The 26,516-nt window shown below is 41.6% G+C and overlaps 1 protein-coding gene across 1 annotated transcript in view; it reads right to left on the reverse strand.

The window, feature by feature from the left end:
• Positions 1–26,516, reverse strand: part of gabbr2 (gamma-aminobutyric acid (GABA) B receptor, 2) — a 96,618-nt gene that overhangs the window by 30,334 nt on the left and 39,768 nt on the right. Inside the window, exons 4-13 of the mRNA XM_079570669.1 lie at positions 21,705–21,806; positions 19,312–19,377; positions 19,038–19,226; positions 18,634–18,873; positions 14,429–14,489; positions 11,496–11,576; positions 10,774–10,924; positions 10,557–10,689; positions 8,181–8,288; positions 4,873–4,995 (exon numbers count right to left, since the gene is read on the reverse strand). Coding sequence (XP_079426795.1) covers positions 4,873–4,995; positions 8,181–8,288; positions 10,557–10,689; positions 10,774–10,924; positions 11,496–11,576; positions 14,429–14,489; positions 18,634–18,873; positions 19,038–19,226; positions 19,312–19,377; positions 21,705–21,806 — 1,254 coding nt within the window. The remainder of the gene's footprint in view (positions 1–4,872; positions 4,996–8,180; positions 8,289–10,556; positions 10,690–10,773; positions 10,925–11,495; positions 11,577–14,428; positions 14,490–18,633; positions 18,874–19,037; positions 19,227–19,311; positions 19,378–21,704; positions 21,807–26,516) is intronic.

Genomic DNA, 26,516 nt, shown 5'->3' on the forward strand with positions numbered 1-26,516 from the left:
CCTTTGTTCTGCGCCTCCTCTTCCCCACTGAGGAGGTCGATGGTAAGAGCCTCGGTGGGTGGCGGTTATCCCATAATGACCCGGTTTACTTTGAAAACGTATCGATCTGGGGCAGTGCTTCTCTCCCTGCCCACAAAAAGATCTTCAAAGCCTCATTTTAGCCTGTGTTAGTACTGCTCAATAAGAGTGGCACGGATAATGGCGCACATAAGATTGCACTTCATTCAACACCATAAATACTTGATGATTATCAGTTCACGTCCCATCACATCTTTGTCTCTGTCAGAAGGAATATCCTTACCCATGAATAAATCCCTCTGACGCAGTTTAGCGCTTGATTTGCCAAACCAAACATGAAACCAAATGGTAAAAGAGGCACGTTTTGTTGTATAAACATGCACATTAACATTATAGCAAGTTTATGAATTAAAGACTATAGCAGGGCAAGATGCCTATGAGCTGATCTTTGCACCAACCATATCTTGAAATGGTAATGATGAAGAAAGAGTTAATAGCTCCAGCCTTTCAATACAAAGAATTGTATAATACACTATTGCAATATTGCTATACAGATATTGAAGATAATGTTTTTTGAAAGAACACACAATTCCAACTTTTTTAGGTTTTAGTTCAATATCCAGCTATATCAAGCTATATTCTTGTAAAATATCTGCATGCATCTGTGCTAGGATTACCTTGTTTTACAGAAAGAGGATAGTCAAAAAAGAACAGAGAAGAGAAACCAACAGGAAAAAGGACAGTCTCCCCAAGTCAGTAACAAGCTTTCTTTCTTTGCACACATCCTCCCATGAGGTAGGAGGTGCTCGAGACAGGAGAAAGAACTAGAAGAACACAATCTTTGCTTTGCAGGAAAAGGGAAAAAAACAGTGAAAGTGGAATGAACACACAACACAGGCAAAGGGCAAGACAGTGTGAAGAAAGAAAAGAGAAGTGGTGATAGTGTTCAGTGACTGAATGTGAGGAAAGCTCATCCCTGAGGGGGCTAGAAATGTGTTAGTGGGTCTATGAGGGGACATTAACTGTAATCACTGCTGTGCAGACTTTAAGCCTTAGACCCTAATACATATTTTTTACTTTAATTAATTAATTACTTAAATGCAACAATATACACTTATAGTATAAAAATCATACAAACAGTATGAAAATATATATAACAAATTATAGTTGCTGCACTTTTGCAGATTTTCCCATCAATTATCATTACTGGATATATAGTAATACAAATATCACAGCAAGAAAAAACAAAAGAGTATCAGTACTAGATGTATGAGTCACTATGAGCACAGACTAGAAGGACTTACTAACAAGGAAATGTTGGCATGCGAGAGAGCTACTTCTGAAAGAGTCCCCTGCCAGTATAGAGCTTACAGAAGAGAGCCTGTTACTTTCCTGTACAAAAAACACACCTCTTCCTGGTTGTCTTTTTGTACCTGTGCAATTCAGCGTTGTAGTCTGACTGGGAGATTTACAAGGAGGGGAAAACATGTGATATGGCAATTCTTCCCTCCATGTGTCACCACACTCAACTGGGTGCCCTAACCAGCTATTTTTGTTTCATGGATCAACGGTGCCGCTCTCAGTGTTATGGATGTCAGAAACCATGGCCGTTGCCATGGTGATGCCACACTGCAATATTCTTTTGCAGCGTGCCTGTCAATGTGCGGCAGCTTCCAAGCCAAGGAAAACGACTGAGACGGGAGGAGACTTGAGGAGAGGGGGTCTGCGGCACAATCCAGCAGAATGCTAATCATCCTTTCACCACACTTTGTCCTTCATTATGCAAGAGACAATGCACAGAAGACTTCATGTGCACACACACAACATCTGCAGGTCTATACAGCCAACAGGACAAGTACAGCCAAGGTCATGTGCTGTCGAACGGTACAGCTGTGTGTGTCAAATATTCTGCGCATTCCTAAACCTCTTTTTGTAACATGTATGATCACAGCAACATGTGTCTCATTAGACTGCAGGCCACACGATATATACAGCCATACCAATAACAAGTGCTTCATTATTAATGAGCCACAAAATGGATCCATTAGCTTTGTCCAGCACAACATCAGCATTCCCAGGATGTTTCTGTTGCAGCCAGTCAGTCGTGCCTAGGGTCAGCTCTTTGAAGGGGCGGGATGAGAGGTATTAGAGTTCAAATTAAATATAAATCATTTATGTGACTGAACAGATTGAGGATTAAACCAAAGTCACAACACATTTCTTGTCTGAATTCTGTATGTCCTTCATTGATTATAGCAGCATCATATTTGAATCACATTGTACACAGAGTGCTGTGAGCTCAAATGCTGATAAAGAAAATGATGCCCTAGTTATGCTGATGATGTAATGATTGTTAAGCATTGACTGCATTCTAAACTAAGAGTATGAAGCCCCTTAAAAGTGCTGAGCTACTGTACACTGACATACATGACATGTAATTCTGTTACATAGAATTTGAAGCATACTTGATGCAGGCTGAGTTTGTGGTACCATAAAACAGTGATAATGATTAAAAAGAAGTGTGCTGAGCCAGTGGCACGCTGTTCAATGACACACACTGTCAGACTGCATACCCCAAGGTATAGCAGGTACTGCTCAGGAACACTAGGTCAGTCACACTCTGAAATGGAAAGGGAATGCTGTGACACAAAGGAGACGGGCTGTGACAGAGAATGACAGTGTGGTGTGATTTCAGAGGTAACAAGAAGCCAGATAATTAAAGGCACATTTGACTGGGTCCCTACTCCAGAACAATTGGGGACAGATCTACTAATTGCAGCCCATTACCGTTAATGATCTATCTCTCTCAAACCGTCCTGTTCCGTAACAAAATAGTGCTTACATTTTTTGTTTATAAATGAGTAAATTCGTGTTGCTTCTACATTTGGTGCCCCCTGGACATGCTCAGCACCGGCTACAGGAGATATCTTGACTCCTCTCCAGCGGGTTAGTCCTTGGTGGGTAAGTATTCAGGCAGTCTGGGCTCTACCACTGTAACCCAGGCATGCAGCCTCACAGCTCCAGGGAGAATACACACACTGACTATATAATACATTCAAAACACTCCCTGACTGGGAGCTTCGAGCCTCAAAATATTCCAAGTAGACGTAACAACAAGCGCAAATGAATATGTTAAGCATGGCTTTCCTATGCCCTGAGGCCAGCATAAATAAGTAGCTATCATAAGGGAAATGTGGCTTTGTCTTAAACTGTAGAAATAGTTTCAGAGTGAATGAACAGACAGTTGTGACCAAAGCAGTGAAATCATTCATCTTCATACTTCCTCAGATACCCCAAAGGAATCTTAACATCAAGGACAAATTCAGAAAAAAATAAAGGCTGACCACCCCCTACTGTTCTCTGCCCTATTTACCACATTACATGCACTGATTTGATTTAATTACAGACATGAAGTCCAAACTGGGTGTGAGCAAGTCAGATACCATTCATTATCCACAAGCCCATGGTACAGAGCAGAGAGAAAACTTCAGAAACATACGTAGTAAACTAGGAATGAGCTAATGTGCATTGTAAAGAGGTCATCAAAGCCAAGAATGGGAAATGTCAACCATCTGGAGGAATGGGACTGTCTGCTGACCCCTATATGAAAAGGTAATAATGTATTCATGTCTTATTTTAGTTTTAATAGAATGATGCACGTTAATCTTAACTTGCACTTTTGTGAGTGATTGTGGCACCTACGTATTTTCATGAGTTATTTGACTAAGGGAGCTTTCACACTGACAAGGCAAAATGGATCAACTTAACAACTTAATACCCCAGATACCAGCTTCATCTTAAGCAACTGTTGTTGCACCAGGCGGAAGATCGGGCCCTTAAAGGGACTAGATATTAAAGGAATAGGCAACCATTTTTAATTACGAGATATGTTCTTACCTGAGCTTAGACGAGTTGATGCGTAACTTTCTGGTCTTTGTGCATGCACTCAGTCACGCAAAAAGACCAAAGATGTTGTTCACATTTGCACATCAACTCGTCTAAGCTCAGGTAAGAACATAATCTCAGTATTTCAAAATGGTGGCCTGTTCCTTTAAGCTCGTGCATGACGGTGCTTCGGCCTGCAGCAGCAGCTCTTGAGTGACAGTGCAGGCTTTTAGCAGCAGTTGTGGTGAATAGGTCTGGGCATTGTACACATTAGGGTATTGCATTTAAACTCCCTTTTATGTCTCATGGTAATGACATCACCAATCAGCACAGAGAGGATACTTGAGATTTTTAATTGGTTGAACCTTTGTAATTGGCATTCACATGGCCCAAAGGCATTGAGGTGTGTGGCTTTTGGCCAAAATCGCAATACTTGGAAAGAGCCTGTGGAAAACTGGGACAAATAAATGATTTTGGAGATATCGATGGGGACACGGGGCAAAGGCCTCAAAACTGGGACTGTCCGAGGTAAACTGGGGCGTCTGGTCACCCTTTCAGGCTATTTTATGTTTGACGACTACTTCCTGTGTGTGTTTAGAGTAAAATCTGTTGGATATCTTGCATATTAAGTCTACAGTAGTTCTGTAATTAAGGTGCACAGCTAAAAACAGCTTAGTCTTGTTTTTTTTTGTTTTTTACCAATCCATCTCTAACCAACTGCAGTTCTCTTTCATCTTCACCCAAAGCTCACAACCAAAGACATCAAGCAGAATGATTCTCTGGTTTTTCCTGCCAGCGTCTCATATTCGAACTGGCATATGCCTGGCCTTGAGATGAGCAAAGGAGGTAGTGATGGCGCGCGTCCTGACCCAAAAATAACAACCATGTCCCATGATGTGTCGCCATACATGAATACAGTGCAAACTTAAACTCCACCACAAAGAAAACACATCAAAACTGCTCACAAACCTCCAGACTATATTCTTCCACGGTCCTTTTCAGTGGGTCCACGATCTGCCAGCAAATCAGGATGCACAAGTCGATTAGTAGCATCCCGCCAACGATAATCAGGAGTTTCTGGTCTTTTATAATCTGAAATAGAGCAAATGGAGAAATGTGTAAGTATGCAACAAAATATAAATATTGTTAAAAAGCTTGAATATCATCAGGAGCACCCAAAGTCTAAACAAGCTTTACGCTGTCAGAAGGATAACCATTCGTCACCATTCATCTCAAGCAGTACATTTACACTGGTGTCATGCTGTGCCGTTCGAATAGACTCTCAGTGTAAGGAAATGCGAGCTGACAACCGCCGAATACGCCCCGCTGTCCAACGGAGAAACTTTGAACTCTGAGAGATGAAAGCCATGACCTGCTTGTGATGGTTATTTATAATAGCATTTGACTGTATGAAACTGTACATCAAAGCAAAGGTCACAACAGAGGTGGAGGTGCGTGGAGAGACTCACACAGCACTGGTCACAAGAGAGGACCGCTTTTTTGATCCCGCAGCTTTTGATTGCGCGGACACTGAACTAAAAAAAAAAACCTAAATGCCACCACAAGAGCAGTATCTCCAACACATCTAGTGAAATGAAAACTGTAGGACAACCACTGAGGCTGCAAAGTACTGAATGAAGCTAATTTTATTCTGAAGAAGCGATGAAACACATTGCAACAACTGCAAAAGCGTGATGTGAAAATGTGTGATCGTCTGCACCTAACTTTGTTACAACTGCTGTTAAGAGTTACAATAAACTGGATGACACGTCTGTGATCATTTACTTTTATCAACCATGAGCTATTAAGTGTTTACCAGATTTCCAAAAACTAATATCACAAAATTTCACAGCACATAAGCCTGTTAATGGATGCAAAGAACCTATTTGATGTGTGGGCCTGGGGAAAATGCCACCATGGATCACAGACTGACAAAAAGCAGCAAACGCAACATGGCTCAAGATAAAGGATTTTAAGGAACGGCACAGTGTTAGTACAGTGTGTGTATAGAAGGATGTTGACTGACAGCATATGCTTAAGATACGCTTTAAACTATGCCGTCTCTAGCCCTGAGCTCTTTAGGAGTGACAGAGAGCTAACCACAACTCACCAAGTGGAACGCTTATCGAACACACCTCTGATTTACAGTCCACGCTCAGATTTAAGATGGAGGTATACCGACTGGTAAGGGATGCCTTTCTGGCCTCACATGGCAGAAAAAGGCTTCAGCGGCCACAAGAAGTGATTGAGTGTTTTATTCCAGTCATGATCAAAGATAACATAATTGTATAACAACCAGCATGACAGCAATCAACTTGATTTAGAACCAATATTTTTCTGTTGAACTGTAGAAAATATGACTTTGCTCCCTGTATTCCTCATCCTCCGTAAACCATTCATGCCCGGGTGTTCTAAATACTTCCTCATTGCTCGGCTACTTCTATCCCCTCCCACATCAGCCTGCGTCGATGAAACGTCTATACACCGGCGTTCAACCCTTTGACTGTGTGATCCATGTCTTCTCTCCCCGCCTTTGTGCTCTGTGTCTCCAGCAGGCCACCCACACATCCTCAAATATACCCGAGAATGAGAGAGAAGGCTCGTGTGAAAGCAAGATCTATAAATACGAAAAGGGCCGTGCACACTCAATGAACTTGGCAGCGCTTAATATAACGAGGACAGTAAAAAGGCATCATTCTGAATACCTCAAAACTATACATGCCTTGGAGAAGATATTTAATCTCGAAGGCAGTTTGTGTAGCACTCGCTCTTGGTGGTTATTAAACAGCTGCCACAATCACACCTGGGATCACACAAGCACAAGTTAACCCATTCTAACCTTTGAGATAGGCCTGACGGCAGAAGGGGGGGAGAAGTGCAATATCAGATAACTCGCTCAGCATCAAGATTCATGGATCACAAGGTGCAGTGAAGGAGTGAATGATCATGAATGCACTAAACGCAACAAATTCCTAATGTCATTTGGCAACAAAGTATTGAATTCAATTAAACACACCATATCTCAAGCTCAGAACCCCCAGAATTCAATTGGTGGAGGCCTACCCGAGTACTAATTAGACTGGATTTAACTAACTGTTCTGATCTGGGGTTGCTGCAGTTTGTCAGGTTAAGCAATGTGCTCATAGAATGAGATCAGCTAACGGCCTGAACATCCTGAATGACCAGGTTGTACCATCATTAATTCTTCCCTGATGGCACAGGCATATCCAAGATGACAATGCCAGGATTCATCGGGCTCACATTGTGAAGGAGTGGTACAGGGAGCACGAGACATCATTTTCATACATGGATTGGTCAAGAGCAGAGGTGGGCAAACTGCAGACTCCTTTATTGGACATTGTCTATGGCGAATTGCGTAGCAGTGCATCAGAGGCACCTTGACTATGTTCGCCGTGACAGAGTGCTCACATGGCTCTACGTTTTAGATTTTTTTAATTTGACAATATACACAAAATTGCTATGTCCATGCAGTTTGAAATAAAAGAAGCAGAGAGAAGTTCAAGTTATTGCTGGTCTGCCCTCTAACTCAATTCAGCTTACCAATGTGGCCCTTTGTAAAAAAAAAAAAAAAAAATGCCCACCCCTAGATCTTAACCCCAGTGAGAATCTTTGGCGTGTGCTGGAGCAGGCGTTGTGCAGTGGTCACACTCTCCCATCATCAATACAAGATCAATAGAAGATGACTGAAAACATGTACTAGGAGATAGATTTGATGTTTCCCTCTTATCTGGGGATATAGATAGGTAATGTTTGTAAAATATTTAAAGCAGTACTAAGTAACTGTTTTACCTTAATACCTTACCTCTGGGGGTAATACAAGTGTTAATTGGATGATTGGGTAGTCCTTCATCTCCCCCTGGTGTCTCTGGCCAGAAAACCACACTGGCAGCTTTCCCTGCACTGGGTTGGGGCCACCAATACACACTAACGGAATTACGAAGAAGAAGCTAACAGGCTAACGGGCAAAGCTAACTGCGGGCTAGCACCAGTTAAACATAATATACAGCCAAGTTTGAGTGAAAAAAATTATTGTGTAATTGGATGTACAATATCCCTCTCTCCCTTCAGTCAGCGTAGTATTTACTCTCACGGAAAATAAATGATTTAAAAAACACGACATGCTACGACACCTGCAGTGGCGTTTATGGCCTCTAGGGGCATGAGTTAATTAGTACTGCTTTAAAGAAAATCCAATATTTCCGATTTTTTAAATGTGTTTAGAAAAAAATGTGTAATGTCACGCCAACAACACCCACCTTCTTCTTCATCTTCACATTTTTGAAGATGGCGTGCACCCTCCAGGTCTTTGCAAACATGGCACCAAAAGCCGTCGTGTATCCAACGATGAGGATCCAAGTCCGAACCTATCACAGCAACACAAACCGGGAAAAAAAAATTACAGCATCCTCTCTGGAGATAAAGGCGCGCAGCAGCATTTGATCTGACAGGTATTTGCATGTTTTTATTAGAGGTCCATTCAAAATAGCAATGAGGAGCTTTCTAAAAATACAAGCTGTCGGATATATTTTTTGTCTTCAAACGCTGTACTCTGGGAGAACATCCTGGACCATGGAGGCTGTCACACTCAGGAGAACATTTCATCAGAACGACAAACTAAATAAAGACCTTTAACTGCTCGTCGCCGATGACGCACTTTTGAAAAGCCGAGATTTAAATGTAGCATATGAAATACAAAATTAGCAGCTCCATTCTTGACGTCGCCTGTGCCTCTTCAAGGGTGCAGATTGTCCGCTGTTTTACACCTGGACCTGACCTCTTAACCCTCGTGTCGCCTTTGCGGGTCTTTTTGACCCGCTGTCATGTTCCGGGCATTTGGATGCAAGGTGACACAAGGGGGCGCCCTTCCAACCTTCTCAGTGTAAATGTGAGTTGACTTTCTTCAGAGTTAGACTTTAGGTCAGACACCATGAGTGACAGTAACATGACACTAAATACAGTGAGCTCTTTGTTTCCAGTAAAAAGACCGAGGCCTCATTGCTCTTCAGTCACAGACTGAGAAGTGAAGAAGGAAGTCATGGAGATTCTGCTATAGACAGATCTTCAGACTTCTGCTGCATGTAAGAGTCATATTATATCATATCAAATGTTGTAATCTGTAAAGCGCTTTGTGATACCTTTTGGTATGAAAAGCGCTTTATAAATAAAGTTTGATTGATTCATATTCTGAAACACAAATATGTATTACAAAAATGCTGTATCTAATTTTAAAAAAAATGTTTTTTTTAAAATTTACTCTCATTCTAAAAAAGAAAACCCAAACAAACCCTAACCATTCATATCTGCTGTAAAGTCATGTTTGTCCCAGTTCCTCTGAGTCGTGGTGCAGCAGGACTGACTCATAAGGTTCATTTCTTCAACAGTTACTATAGTAACTATTTTCTCCAAAGTAAAAGTAGATCTACCACAGTCCTGTCCACATCTGTCATGGTCCACCAGGACCCACCACGACTCAGAGGAACTGGGACAAACATGACTCTACAGCAGATACAAATGCTTAGGGTTTGTTTGGGTTTTTTTTTAGTATTTTTTTTTTTAGAATGAGAGTAAATAAAACATTTTTTTTGATTAGATACATGATTTTCAAATATGTTTTCTTTATTATTATATTTCTTTTCGTAATTGTAATAATTATTTCCATATATTATGTTTTTACTACAGATTTCAGTTTCAGAATATGATCAATCAATCTTTATTTATAAAGCGCTTCGCATACCGAAAGCTATCAAAAGTGCTTTACAAATTACAACATTTGATATGATATGATATGACTCTTACATGCAGCAGAAGTCTGAAGTTCTGTCTAAAGCAGAAGCTCCATGACTTCCTTCTTCACTTCTCAGTCTGTGACTGAAGAGCAATGAGGCCTCAGCCTTTTTACTGCAAACAAAGAGCTCACTGTATTTAGCCTCATGTTACTGTCACTCATGGTGTCTGACCTACAGTCTCACTCTGAAGAAAGTCAACTCACATTTACACTGAGAAGGTTGGAACGGCGCCCCCTTGTGTCACCTTGCATCCAAATGCCCGGAACATGACAGCGGGTCAAAAAGACCCGCGAAGGCCACACGAGGGTTAATGCTGCTTTCTGTGTTATCTAGGAGGCCACCAGGCGCAGAGGGCTGAGCAAAGAGGATGCCAAAAGAAAACAATTACAGCATCAATGCTCATAGAGGATAGTATTGATTGGTGCAGCATGCTTCAGAATGACTTTCTTTCCTATGTTCGAGCAAGTTGTGGCACTAAACTTTGCACCCCTTTAAAGTCAAGGTAGCTTGAGAAATGGGTGTAAAGAGGTTCGCCCTGGATAGAGACCAGCTAGCTGTTTGGATCAGTTTTTCTGCATACCGGTAGATGAAATTGGATATTCAAAGGATATATCCACAGGAAAATCAGCACAAGAAAAACAGTTCAAATGAATTATAAACACCTTATTTTCCACATCATCACACCAGTAATGCACACAACAATGAATTCCCACCCTAATTGCAGTTAATCAGCTGTGAAAACAGAATTGCTGTGGAAAATTCTGGCAGGAATTCCGACTTTGCACAAAATCCACAACCATGTACGAGACCAAACACACGTTAAGCATGCTAATGTTTAAAACTCACGGTGCAAAGAGTTTCAAATTCCGTGTCCGACACAAATCCACCGTCCAGGCCGAACAGGAAGATGGAGGCGTAGGAGAGCATGCCACCGAGGATGATCAAGTTGTTCATGTAGGGACTTGACATCTTGATTAGTCTACAAAATAAACAGTTTAGCGTCAGTTGGACACATCAAGTAACGATAACTTTCTGGTGTTTCACTTAGAGCCTGAAATATTACCTGTGGTTGCGGTTTTTGATGTTAAAGAACAGAAAGGCCCCAGCCATCAGCATGCCTAATATAGTTATGGTGGAGAGGATGCTGTAGAGGGGTACATTAATGTGGCGTCGCTGTAGCCGCACAAAGGTCCGGTCTTTTGGGGGCTCCACACCTGATGGGCACAGACACAGCTTTAGACGGACTATAAGTCACACTTTTTTTTATAGTTTGGCTGGGGGTGCGACTTATACTCAGGTGCGACTTATATATCAAAATATATAATTCCATGCCTCCATGCCCAGGTAGTTGCCAAGGCTGGTGACTTATAGTCCGAAAAATACGGTAATCTTCTGCTCTTGTTGACAGCACATATATCTACAAGTTATCATGGTAAGTTCTCTTATGTGTCTATTTTCCTCTCTTCAGCTAACCAATCAATTGCATTATCTTTCATACTGCACATCCTTTTCTGTGGTCAGAGATGTGGACGCTGTGCTGGAGATAGGGCATACCGAATCGATGTGAGGCACCAAGAGAACTGAAGAGATTACCAAGTTTGAAAACACAACACTGGGGCAGCAATGATGAAAAATGGACTTGTAAATAATTGAATGTGCAAAGGACACAGGAATAATGGCACGGCTATGTTTAGAGCGAGCACAAAGCTGAAGTCATGTTGGCCTGTTACAAATATACAGGCTATGGTAAATCGAAAAGGTGTTGTACTTTTGACCTCTTCTTACCTTGGAATCTGACTGAGTTGTTAATGAGATCCAAAATATCTGAGATGGCATTATATTCTCCCACCTTCACTTCTTGGCCCTCTGTAAAAAAAAAACACAACAACATAATTGCACTTTTTGTCAGTTTGTAAGCAGGACTAATATTAAACATTTTTGATGGAAATGTTAGCATCTTCAGTATTTCCCACTGATGCATTAGCGATCCCAATTTTCCCCCATGTTTTTCTTAATATAATTAATCAGATGTTGCATATTTCCCCTGTTTAATCTTTTGACATTTATATGATTAAGTGCAGTACACATTTATACAAGGCTTTAAGTATAATTTCTTACACCGACTTGTTTTACAGCCTCCTTTTTAGACCATGTGGGATAAAATTGGACTATGAGAGTGGGAAGGAGGTACACTGTAGTCTCTTCTTTTCATGAATAATAGTGATGACATCCAGGAGAGCAAGAGTCTAGATCAGCAACCTGAGGGCCAGCATTTATTACAGGGGGTCCCAGGAGCTTTGTGTGGTTAGAGGGTCAGATCATCAAAACTTAGTATTGAGCACATTTGTACAAAACACTCCAATTAGTTAGAAGTAAAGGCTTACTGGCAATTATTACTACGTTTCCCTGCACCTTAGGTTTGGACTGGGGGGGGTTCAGGCCTGTCTCCAGCATGAGCAGGGGATAAATGTTTAGGAACCACTGGTCTAAAGTAGCTGTAACACTGAACAAACAAGTAAATCAAAGCCATAGTGTTAACGGAGTGAAGAATGGTCAAATGGGGCACATGGGATCCGTGGAAGATACAAAGACATTAGAAAACTGCTGAAAATTCAGAACAGTCTGACTTCAGGGGCCTCAAAAAGATTATCTTACAAAATGTATCACCGTTGGCTCTTTTAGGAAGCTGCCTAATGTTGCCCGGAAATTGTATTTTCACTCTCAATTATCACTTTATTTTACCTCAAGGAGACAGAAGAACTTGCACCTCTGAAAGCGGCCAATAGGCAACAGTATAATAACCTGTTAAATGGGTCATATGAGTAGACCCACCGTGACAACCCAGCAAAACATTTTTATGTCTAAGTAAACTGAGAAAAGTGTTGCCACCACAAAGACATGGCACTATAACACGTGAGGGATATAGTGTTTACAGAACAATGGCAGCCATCTCTTTCAGGGACAACAATATAGGTGCAGCACTGATGGAGGAGTGACCTTGCCAGGGAAACACATGCCTTCACTCTCCATGGCTCTTAAGGACTCCTCGCTTGCAGCTGGCAGCGGAGAAGAGCAGAGAGGAGGATGGAGGATTACTCGTTTTCTTTGAGGAGGGGCTAGAAACACCATGCAATTTCTCCTGGTGCCCTTGAAGACCTGTCTGATTTCCCCCATAATTACAGAGGCCTATTGAGTCCCCTCAGCGTCTTGTAGCATAACGACAGATACGCACACAGCTCCAGTAAAGTAGGCTGTAGACAATGTATCTGAAATTTTTTGTTCCATTAAGTTACATTCTTCTCTCTCTTTTCAACCTAATTGTCAAATGTCAAACATCTAATGTCAAACACTAACAGAGAAACCCTTTACATCTTTACACCAAACCAGGACGAGGCCAATGTGCTTTGAGCTCTATCTCGTCCCATCCCATTGTGGATCCAGGACTTCGATCTCTAATCCCCCGAGACCTGGGATATAAAAGCCTCTGTGGCTCACGGCTGAGGCTTCTGACAAGGCAAAGGCGCATAAAGTGCCAATGATAGGGTCGTGTTGAGGATCACCGCCTGTTGAAATATTCAGCATAGGCCAGTCCGTCTTCCATCCAGCTCACAGTGTCAAAGGAGTCACAAAACAACCATCCCTGACAAATGACTATGTTCAGGAGATGATCACGGAACATAAACAGAGCGTTGATTCGCCTGAAGTACGTTATGGGCAACTTTTGTTGGCCTAAATGAACTGACTGGACCTGGGTCCAGAACCTCCAGAGGCTTTAGTCCAGACCTCAAAGCATTTTCAATCTCTCAAAATGCTCAATATCTACGTCTGAATTCAATGAGCTTTCGATCCATTGTATATAAGATGCCTCTAGTTACTGTTACTGGATGGCGTGAAAAGGTAACATTTGTAGACCTCATTATCAGCTGACATAGAAACCCTGCCGAGTTTAAGTGACCTCGTCTCAGTTGACGCAAATACTCAAAAAGCGGTCTGATAATTTGGCACAATATATTGTATAAATATTGTTATCACAGTATTAGGTAACGCAGTATCTATATTGTAAGAAGCATGTAGGAAAAATCACTGAGAAGTAGCAAGTAAAGGAATAGTATACTTAAAGTATGCAATACTTAATTACTTTAGGTACTTTAGTCTTAATGCAGTCTATCAGTCATAACATTTGGATGTAGTTCCACCACAGAACATTACTTTAGCTTCAATCAGCTGTATTTGTTGTTGTTTGTGGGTGGCTTCCAATCTCCAAACCACATGGTCATTAAATTGCATATCATATGTGATATGAGAAACAGCACATTGCATCTGCAGAGTGTTTAGTATTTAGCTGCTTCCAACCTGTCCTGTATCTGTCAAACAGAAAACATGCACTTGCTCGTACACACACTGATTTAAAAGCCAGAGGGATGGAGTCCACCTGCACTGGAGAAGATAAGATGTTTAGCAGTAAGGACTGAGCAGCTCCATGCAGCTCTACAGGCTGGGAGCAGGAGCGGGGAATCCCCTTCATGCAGATATTATCTGTGCGTTATACTCCTACACTGTTCAGCTATCTGACGCGGACATGTACAGGAATATACGCGGAGGGAGAACATACGCATTCTGTTTTCCAGTCCAAACAACCTGCAGCAGGTACAGGGCGAGAGCCAGTTTATAGCGACACCTCCTTTGTTTGTACTCATTGTTTTCAGAAATACACTTACCTTGAAACTGGTTGAATTTTATTGTGCCCATTCTCTCTCCATTCCGAAACATGACTTGACCCTGGGAACAAAGAAAGTGCAGCATGAATATTAACACTGAAACTTAAACTGCATGAAGTGAGCAGCACAATTCTTAATCCAAAAGGTTTCATGAGCTTGAAAACTAACTAACCTGACTAACCTACAAACTGTCTAACTGACTGACTGACTGACGAACATACATGTAAACACAGTGTTAATTATTGTTAGGTCGAGGGGAACACTAACTGAAAGCAAAGACATTCATTTGTTGTATTTCTCATGATGTAGGTTGTTTCTGTTCTCTCCCAGTTGTCTGTGCCTCCTGTCCTTCTTTATCTAGAAAGACGGTTAAATTAATTCAGCTCACCATCTGCTTACCGAGCTCCTTAATTACACATTTAGCTGGGTTTACATATTACTGCCTGACTAACAAAACAGGTGAGAGCAGGCAAGACAGCGAGCGAGTGATCTGCACAGAAATAAGCAGATAGATGGGGACGAGAGAGAATAGAATGGAGAAAAGCATTTGCATTGGCTGATTAAAGACAGCTGAGGGGGAAATGTGGAGAAGGAAGCTCGAGAGCCAATTTTGCCTCAAAAAGATGGTGTGCTTTGAAGTAGCAGTGGGATCCCACCCCTCTGTTTGAATGTGTGGCTTTGTGCAGCATCTTTGATGTTTGTCTGAGTACACCACTGTCCCTATATAAATATATGAGATAAAAATGTTCAGAGTTATGCACATGTACACGCGCTGTATATGACGTCAATTAACACATCCTTTAGGAGGCCATAGATTTTACACATGCTGCATTCTAGTTTATCCTCTTACCCATTTAAAGACTGGAATTATCAGGTGGGGATAGGAATTACAGTAGGAGGAAAAAGTGAGTGCACCCTTTGGAATTTTTTACATTTCATAAAATGTGGTCTGATCTTAATTAAAATCACAAGAATGAGTAAACACTGTGCTTAAACTAATACCACCCAGACAATTACATATTATCAGATTTTTATCGGTCATAACATGTAGCCGTTCACAGGACAGTGAGAAATAAGTGAGTACACCCTTGGTTTCAATAGCTGGTTGACCCTCCTTTGGCAGCAATAACTTCATCCAGATGTTTCCTGTAGTTGCACATTAGATGTGCACAACAATCAGGATGAGTCTTGGACCATTGCTCTTTACAAAAATGCTGCAGTTCAGCGAGATTCCTGGGATGTCTGGTGTGAATAGCTTTCTTGAGGTCACGCCACTGCATCTCAATCAGGTGTAGGTCAGGCCTTGGACAGGACAGGCGATTTCAGAACGAGTATTTTATAAAACCATTCTGAGGTGGTTTTGCTTATGTGCTTTGGGTCATTGTCTTGTTTCAGCACCCATCCTCTTTTGAGCTTCAACTGTTGGACCATTGGCCTCAAGTTTTTCTGCAAAATATCTTGATAACCTTGTGAGTTAATTTTTCCATTGATGAAGCAGATGCTAACATGTAATTGTTTGGGTGGTATTAGTTTAAGCAGATACTGTTTACTCATTCTTTTGATTTACATTTTATGAGCAGAAATGTAAGAAATTCCAAAGGGTGTACTCACTTTTCCTCCCACTGTTTATGGTATAGCGCTTTTTGCAGATGCACGTCACCCAACACACTTTACAAGAGACAGTTTTTAATTTACTCTGTACTTGTTGGTAAGCCGTGTGTAGCCATAGCTGCCCTGGACTAGACTGATGGAAGCTCAGCTGCACCACCAATCTTCAACCACTCACACTCCCCCACACATAGAAAAGCAAGGAAGAAAAGGGTAAGGCTACAAAGAATTACACAATATTTTCTTTTCTTTATTTTTTCTTTATTCTCAGTGCCTGCTGAGAGTCCGTCTGGGGAGTCCTGTAGGTCCCAGTGGTGGGTGCACTCAGTGAGAAGAGGGTCAAATTACTGTTGGTCTGTTGGATGCAGGTGTGACACTTGTTTCTCTTCAGAAGTCAAGAGCCTACACACTGGTCATATGACATCTGTCAATCAAACTCACCGACTTCATCGTGCTATTTTCAAAACAACATTTTGCCCTTGTTCTTATTGTGGTACAAGTCTAGGCGACAGTGGCTCGGATAGTAAAGCGGGTCGTCCTGTAACCACAAGGGTTTGAATCCCTGTTCCTGCAGCTGAACACTGTCATTGTGTCTTTAATCAAGACCCTCCAGTGTCTGTGTACCCTAGTGACGGAGGGAAAGCGCTATATAAATTCACACTATTTCACCATTTAGCTTAGGCACCAACATTAACTATTATCATGTGTAAAATTTACCAAGTTTAGCTCTCTAATTGTTTAGTTTAGCATGTCAAATTGCAGTCTTCTCTCAGATGTTAATGCTTTTGAACTTGTTTTAAGCCTCTATTAAGAACTGAATCTCCATTTTAAAGCATGAATTGCAAATTCATTCCACAATCTTTTCCCAATATCGTGCAGTCCCAAAAGTCCTTAGCAGTGTACGGCAACTTGCTTGACATCTTTCAATAACAGGCTGTGCAATCTCTGTCTGTAACTTGGCAAGCTACACTCGCTCTCTGGCCCGAAAAGCACGTCCACCTAATGTCAGCCTCGCACTCCTGGCAGCAGAAGATCAATGCTCTCACTCCACATTCAGCAGCACGACTCGGATCATGGTGCGGTGTTCTCCCGAGGCGGCTGTGTGTACCCAGCAAACACAAGCAGGAAATGGAGAAGCACCGAGCCTGAGTGAGACTATTAGCCCACATGATCACCACACACACTTCAAAACGACACAGCATTGGACAAGGAATCAGTCTCTTTTGAATGATGTCGTATCACGGGAGTTTAGAAATAACAACTTGAAACTAACGTGACTTTGACATAGACTTGCTTAGAACGTTTTTAGGCCTCTTGAGCTATTTTCATTTTACCACATAGCTGTTCGACACTAACTACCATACAACAACTGCAGTCTCATTATATATATACATTATTAAAGACACAGGGATTCTAACATGGTCATAATAAGTATTCCTCCCGGACCTTCAATACATTTGTTTGGTGTTCTATGTGTGAAACTCATATTACCATCTTTGTAGGCAGCTCTTCAGCACAAACAGGGCATTCAAACAGATCAGTCTAGATATTGCCTACAAATCAATGCAAGTCTTGCAATGGTGACAAATGTCAATACATCTGTGACACGCTTCTATTTTACGGACAAAAAGGGCTGAGACTGCTCGTGGTCATCAACATTACTGCTGTGCTCTGCTGCTCAGAGTCTTTGGGGAAAGGCTCAATGTCAAGCTGTTCCTAATCAACAAAGGAGAAGTGTGCGAGGACTGATGACCTGCACGATCTGCCCCACGCGCACACACACCTGCAGAGCTCCGCGCCGATCCGGTATTCTCCGCACACTCACACTACATCTGCACACTTCTTTCGTCATAGCGGTTTCTCTAGAGTCCATTATTACACAAAATGCAGCTTCAATATTCACCTCAGCAGTGCACATGTAATTTCAGTTTCAGCACCTCTCCCTTTATTCCCCGAATGCCTCACAAGCTCGTTTACTCCAAAACACCTCTTTGATTATAATATAAGTAATAACTCGATATTAGATTCATGCGCTGGTCGTAAAATAGGTTTAGAAATTGAGCACAGTCACATCGGTGGAGGTGGGCAGTACGAAGGCCAGTTAGTCAGGCTGTGGGAAGAGGAGTGTACAAAGATGGGAGGAGCACAGGGTAACTACTCATGCTTAGTAAAGGGTATAATGTCTAACTAGAGTGTGATCCTCTATAAAGCTAAAAGAATGAGGACTGGTTGTTCAGGCTATCTTCTCCCACTCATCTAGGGACGGGTTGAAGACAATGTGGTCTAAGCAGGGACTTCCCTAAACCTCAGCTATCCCAAGCGTTCCCGAGAGAACCGGGAGACCCTGCAGCATTGTCTATGGTCATTCTGGTGGGACAAACTCAAAACGAGGAGAAGCAGTGAATATACTTTGCGCTCCCTAAGGCAAGCATTTGTAAAATGTGTGAATGGAAGTGATCTATTTCGGTGGCCCTCTCAAAGACATTCAACATACTTTTTTACTTTATTGTCCAATCTTTACCTTTTAGTAAACCCAGCAATAATGTTACAACTAATCAAAAGTGAAAGCGAATGACAGTGTACCAAGGCACTCTTACCGTGACGCCATTGAAGTTGGTCTCGTTCATGACGTCCAGCACCAGTTTGCCCACTTCCCGGTCGTCCACTGTGAAGTTATGGAAGTTCTGCCGCTGTTTGATCCGGAGCAGGTCCATGACTCGAGTCAGTGTCTTCGCGATCACCCAGATGCCGTCATACGCGAAGCCGTGAAATTTACTGGCCTCTACGCCTTTCTGCTGAAGCTCTCGGTTGTATTCCCTCTCATATTCCTTAGGCGTCTGTAGAGTAAATGAAGAAAACAAACAATGCAACTTGATGATAAGGATAGGATCTCTTTGGGAGTGTATGCTGCTTTTTTGCAACCCACTCCAATGTTAGTTCAGTTGACTAATCAAACAAAAAAATCAACAATTTGAAATACATTGTCAAGAATAACACTGACCCGTCCTGAGATGCCTTTGATCTGCCGTGCACTGAGCGGCTCAAAGTCCACACTGATGTAGCCCTCCATGGCGGCCAGCAGCTTCTTGGTCGTGCAATTTGTAGAGTTGGCCTGTTCCCACCAGTTACCTTGGTACCATCCCGGAATAATCCACTGGTATTTACTCCCATACATGTTCAGGTTATAGGCCTTAGACGAAAAAAAAGACACAAGCAAGTGTTATATAAATGTATAAAAATGGAAAACAAGTGATTTGGGCGTATTTTGTACTCACACAGCAGAAGACTTTGGATGCCAAGTTCTCATCAAACTGCCCAATTATAATCCTAACATCGTTGTCCTGTCAAAACAAGCAGAAAAATGTATCTGAGATCTTGTTGAATTGTAATGAACATCAGTAAGACATCAACGTCAGAATTGAAAAACATTCCTGAACATTTTTTTTTACACAGCTCTTTCGATCTTTAAGTGTGTATGTCCGTTGAAGCGAGGAGGTTGTATCAAAAGGCAAAAAAAGTCAATCCCTAACATGGGAATTTACAGCACATGGCCTGTTGACCAACTGAGTAAATAATTCATTTTTGCCCCCGTGAAGTGCCGCATGTTTGATGGTGGGAGAATAGATCATGCTCCCGGGGCTAACAGTCTGTCTTTACCGCGCACGCCCATGTGTGTACAGTATGTCACACCCATACACACGCATTAGTACACACGCACAGATGGAGCCGCACTCAACACACCAACAAACGCACAACACAGCGACCTTAAATCGGGGGTGACGCAGGGCTGGCAGGTATGGACACGGGCTGCGCAGATTTTACTAAAAGTGGCACATGCGAAATGCCTGTCAGAGCAAATTGAAGTGTGGCATAACATGCAACTTTTTTGCCCATGACATGAGATGTGATGTGTTTTGTGTTCTCCCTCGCTGCATGACAATAAGAAAACAGGATGAAAACAGTTCACAAAGTGCTCTTCCTGAGGCCATCTCATGCCATATGTCACATAACCAGGGATCAGAGAGGACAGCCCTTCACTGTTGTTCGTCCAAACGCTCCGGGCAATCAGGCTCACAGTGAAACTCAAGAGACTCAACAACAGGAGTCTTCTGCTGTTATATACAAAGCTATTTACACACACGCAAGCACACACACACAGAAACATTTAACTACACTGCACTGAACAGCGTTAGATTTAGAGTAAACACATCTGCTAAATTTGTTTTATTGCAATGTTAGAATTACAGTGCCAAGCTAAATCTTTCTGTTTGGAATAGTACAAATTGTGCATTGATTTTCACATAAAGGTTAAGGGGTAGAATGAGGGAGTGAATGATTATTTTTCTTTATTTCGAATTGAGTATCGGAATGAAAAAAATCAACTCTCATTGTCACAGTAATTGTCTAAGCTTAAAGACGAGCCCCACAAAAAAGTGAGATTTTTTGCTTGGTTTAACACTGACCTTGATCGAATGTCATCCAAACTCAAGTTAAACCTAATAAACAAATGCTCCCTTTTCCCCATGACAGACATCTTTTAAATATATGTGAACTCCTGCGTGTGCTTCTCACCTTCAGGCGGGAAGCACCAACTCTGTAAAACCCTAAATTGGACCCGAGACTGTACGTGAAATATCGTAGTCTGGGACAAGGCCATAAGATGCGATGCTGTGTTTGCATATTAGGCCGACTGTGCCAGGACAGACACACAAATTATCCTTATTACTCTGGCTTTTATATTGCTATAATCCACAGAGAGTGAGTCAAGGGGCCGAGTGCTTTACACGCGACATGGCTGTTTGCAACTATATGAGGATGATTTATTTGATAATAGCCGTTATATTGTACCTCACATGAACTGTTGGGGCTTATTAAGTACACACACACTCCAATCACGCTTTTTATGAGCCTGTGCAGCGCCTATGTGTATACAGTATGTTGCTTTTGCTATGAACAGTCTCCTTTATATTTGGGTCTGAAGACTGTCCTGTAGTAAGAGGTTACCCATCAGTATGTTTCTCTATAGCAATCATATATGTAATCATAATCATATGAGCAGGTTAATAAGATTGGACGCTCAGATCTTTCTTCTTAAAATCCAACCGTTCTTTCGCACATCTGAGGGAAAAAGATTTTGAATGCCGAGTAAATTATTCAAAAACAATAAATAATAAAATGCGTTGGACTTAATTTAGACTGTTCAAATATTTCTGACAGTGCCCTGAAGTGGCAGAAACCCCCCCGAGAAAGAAAAAGACGTTCAAAGAGAAAGCTGTTCTTTTTTTTTCTTCTATAGTAACTTTAAGGTCATGTATTAAAATCACCATTTGAGACAAGGTTGAAGACAGACAAACATATAAATGAATCTAGTTAGCAATTTGTATAGCCTACAGCCAATTCACTGTCCATTCTTACGCATAAATACATGTCCTCTCTTCACTTGGCTGTGGTGTTGAATAGTGTTTAAAACAAAAGCACAGTACTGTACAGTACACCGTGATCATGGTCATGGAAGTATGGTTTGGTCAGATATGTTGACCTGCGCAGTCACTTATTGAAATGAATAGTCTTTATGAAGTGCCGCTTGGCTTGTGATCAAAATGATGATCTAGTTTTTGCCGTGCGGGACAAAAGCATAGCGATACGTGGATGTGTTGTCCAGACTTACCTTGAGCTTTTTAACATTGATGCACGGGTCGTTGGAGAAACTTTCCGTGTCTGCGATCTCAATGACGGCTTTTTCCAGCTCACTGGTTAGGTCGTTCCTCACCTGAGCGAGACAAAAACAGAACAAAAACAGCACATGAGTAGCTATTAACCTTTTTTGTGAATATGACAAGACATATTTTTTTTGTGCTGCTACTGTTGTACTGTTTGTCTCTGGATCCTTTGAGGTTAAGAATACATTTCGATGCGTCACACCTTTGCTGTGAAAAACTAAAAAGCTGCAGGAGGTCCCTTGTGTTTTGTGGGCGGCAATGGCATTACGGCTGTCCACTGATGCTGGAGAAGGTGTCAGAAGGCAATCAATGGACACTTTTTTATCAGCTAATGAAAACCAAAATCAATTTAATTTTCACCCTGTATGAATCAATATCAAGACCAATCCATAGAGGCTATGAAGAAGCAAATGGGCATCAAAATTAACTATGTGTACTGGACATGACACTCTATGTTCCAAGGCTTCAAAGGCATTCATCTTTTGCACTTTTCAGGGCAAGTGACTATTTTTTGGTAATTTACGTACACTTTACAAATGGCCTCCCTGCTGCACATCAGTAAGGTAAAGAAGCATGTAGTCCTCACTCTGCCAATCAGAAGAGATTACCCTACATCACATCACAGATCGCACCTCTATCGCATTTGACCATCAGCAGAGACTCTTTACATTACATTTCTTTACATAACTTGAAAACTAACCATGGTAAGTTGATGAAACTCACCCATTTTACTGGTGAATAATTGTGCTAAGTGATGATATATGTGTTGGTTTTGGAGGACGTAGTGAAATAAGTGAAATTACAGCATGAAAAAGGCACCATATTTGATCATCCGCCCTGTTCACTTAATCCTTAAGACAATTAGTTTAGTCCATATTTGGACATGCCAGTTGCACCTTTAATTCATACATACAGTATTTTCTTGACAAAAGAACCAATAAACCTTAGGACTATGTTTTTATGTTACCAAAGGTTATTTTTAATATTTTTTTTTAGGTACATTTGAGATGATTGACCACATTACAATACAACATACAAAAGCTCTTGCTTCAGTATCACACAACACAACGCCTCCTGAATACCAGCACCCCCAGAGACCTGAAAGTACTTTTTGTATATTTTATATATACATCTTTTGCATCTTTTTTTTTTTACCACTTAAAGCAGTACTAACTCATGCCCCTAGAGGCCATAAGCACCACTGCATGTGTCGTAGCATGTTGCGTTTTTTTACTCATTAATTGCTCATTGTATTGTAAATACTACACTGACAGAAAAGACAAAGGGAGAGAAGGATATTGTACATCCAATTACACAATGGAGATAATTTTTGTCACTCAAACTTGGCTGTAAATACTGTTTAAGTGGTGCTAGCCCGCAGTTAGCTTTGTCTTGTCATATCATGTGTTCTTCGCGATTCTATTAGTGTGTATTGCACCTCCAACCCGGTGCAGGGAATTTGCATTTGTGGTTTTCTGGCAAGAGACACCGGGGGAGATGAAAGACCCCCAATCATCCCATTAACACTTGTATTACCCCCAGAGGGGACCACGAAAAGGATTTATTAAGGTAAACAAGTTACTTAGTTCTGCTTTAAAGGGTAAGGAGCCAAATATGGTAAATTTGCTCACACTGATTTTCTGCATAATATTGAAAAATGTTGAAACATAACTAAACTTGTGTTGTCCCCCCCCAAAACACTTAATTTGAAATGATATATTTTTCAAAGTATGTCAATGAGTGCCCTATAAAGGGTTAAAACCACCCAAATATCAGTAGTTAATAATACAGTTCACATTGCCGGTCAGCATGTAATTGTCCTACACTGTCTTTCCCGCTCGTATGGGTATGCAGTGAACCATCTCTGCAGCGGGAGGATGTGGAGAGGAGCGGTGTAACTCTATCTTGCAGCAGGTGCGCTGAAGCCTTGATGTATTGATTCGCCGGAATGGCAGGTAATGGGATCAGCGGAGGAAGAGAATGGCGCAGGTATCCCACAGTGATGGTAGGCTGGAGGTGGTTTATCATACTGCCTCCTCCTCTCACAAACACAATTTATTCCTCGGGCTTCTCGCGGTTTCCGAAAAGCTATTTTGTGCCAGACATTTTCTCTTGTCAAGAAAAGGAGGAGTGCAGTAATCTACGCCACTGGCCAAGACGCACAAGACGCAGAGGAGGCCACAGGGATCTACACATAGCTGCAACCGTGTAGCAGCCTTGTTTTATGAGTTGTGCTTTGCGAATATTATCTTCCTATTTTAGGCCAAATGTTCCTCCAGATCCCCTGCCAAGTTCCTGCATAATGGGCCCGGTCAGAGGCATTATGGTGTAAAAGCTTCAATAAATAGTAAAGAAGTTGACAGGGTGCTTCACTGCAGGATTCTTTCACATGAAATAGCTACACCAATGTTCTCGCCACACCCGAGGTGATGCTGAAGTACTCCAAATCTGCCCTGAGGTTAAAGTACGTAACAGTCCTACTCGAGTAGATTGTAGTCAACAATCTTTTTCTGGAGGGAAACATTTTACTCCAGGGCGTTGAGAAATCTGGAGGGACAGACGGTAGAGTGATCTCCTCCTACAACCAATCCTAGTTCAACTCCAGCTTGGACACATGGTCAACAAGGCAGCTGGTGCAGATTGGCAGCCATGTCTTTGTCAAACAGCCCCAGGGCAGCTCAGATTAGCAGCTTTTTGTTACTATCTTCAAGCGTGGATGTGAATGATTAATGTGCTATATAAATCCTATACAACACTGTTAAACCTCCACCCATGAAACACTCCCAATATTAAAGACAGCATGTCTCAGAACATACAGTATAAAGTACATTTTTATTGACTGGCATTATGTTGTGTAATGTATGGATGTATGTATGATGAACTACCTCAAAACAAAGACTGTATAGCTCTACACTTCGTTAACATTATGTAGCACTTCAAATGGAATTGGTTTTCCTTTTTAAAAAAAATCAATACTACCTCCATCTAATCCTACCATCACTAATGTTTGCTTGTCATGTGCAACTTGGGTGCTTGCCTGGGGCTGCGCTAAAACACTGGCTACATCCCTCTCTTTTGTACAACACTCCACCACCAACGAGAGGCAGAAAACACAGGCAGGACAAAGCGGATCAATACAACCAGGTTTTGCTCTTGAGGAACAATTGGTTCACTGATCTGGACAAGGCAGAGACCTGTGCTGTAGTTTCTAATGCGGTCTACTGTGCCCTGGTGCAAATCCTGAAAAATACACAATGAAACCACTTAAAGAGCCACCACTTAAAGATCAAGTGTCATAATAACAGTTTAAATAGTTCAAAAACTGGACCACATATTGGCGGTGCAATGTGTTTATTGCAAAGGTCCAAATATGGGCTTTATATTTTGATAAGATATACTTCTCCATGGTTATAGCTCATAAAGTATAAAAGAGCCTATCTAGTTTAAGGCGGAAGATAGATCACCATTCTGTGGTAGAATTTGCCCATGAAAATGATGTTTTGACTTTAATTAATTAATTAAATTAATATTGCTGGGCCTATATACATGAAATAAAACCATCTACTTGACATTGACTATATGACCCATGTGTGTTTAAAACAAGAAGTGATTAATAATGAATTAACTAAAAGAACAAACTCACATAACAAAACAAAAAAAACAAGCATAATCATAAATTTACTGGGGTGGTAATAATTTAGTTTTAAACTATTTCTTGTTAGGTCTTATGTCGAGTATTTTTGCAAATATTTTTAGTTGACAAACAGTACAGATTACCATAGTATTCTCATGTATTTACCAGGGGTGTAAACATTTCACCATAAACAGTCATAGAGTCAAATAAAACCCTTGTCCTCCATTTGAAATCACGACATCAACTCCAACTACGTCGCAAACGCAACTTATGAGGAATAGACAGTAAAGTTATTTGCCACTGTACTGCGGTGTCAGTGCAGGTCAGCGAGGGAATCCCCAGCAGCAGATGCACATGAGCTATAATCCTGCATCATATTACATAACAGTCGCCACATGATGGACAACATGTCAGGAGCACTCAGGTCAGGCATCTATGTTTGACACGGGGATAATTATGTGCACAAAATATGCCTTACAAACACAGAACCAGAGTGTTTTACTGTATCAGGGCCGAGATCCTAGGGCATAACATGGGGGTTTAAAGATATAAAAATAGAAACTCTTTCGTGTTTAATGTTACTGAAGCCAAGACCCACTGAATAAAGATTAGCGATCACATTATGGAACGATGATGAAAGAAAGAGCGATGCAGACGGCGATATGCCCCGGCCCATGGTTAAACCCGGTGAATTTTGTCCCTCTCCTGTCACTGTTTGTGTTGTGATCAGAAGATTGAGGTCTAATCCTGTAGCGAGTCGGGTGTCACCTGACTGACTGATAATGGCTGCCCCGTTCCTGTTGAGCCCTGTTTTGGCTGGCTCAGTCTCCATAATGATGATTGCGGTGCAAGTGTGTGTGTGGTCACCGCCACAATAACAAAACAACGCAGCATTACGCTTTAATACGTATACAGGAACCCCCATCAATCAACCGTCACTTTCAACCCACTGTTTGTGTCAGTGTGGGCATATGTGGCTCTGGAAAGGCTAAAAATACCTGTGATGAGCTTTAGCTTCCAGGTTCGTGTCCTCGGGGACTCTGCAGTATGTGAAAGACTGTGAATCCAGACTGTACAAGCCTTACATAGCATTAACCCTCCAGTCTCCCTCTGGGGAACCGTGAGA

Source organism: Gobius niger, assembly GCF_951799975.1.
Source record: "Gobius niger genome assembly, chromosome: 14".
Taxonomy (NCBI): Eukaryota; Metazoa; Chordata; class Actinopteri; order Gobiiformes; family Gobiidae; genus Gobius; species Gobius niger.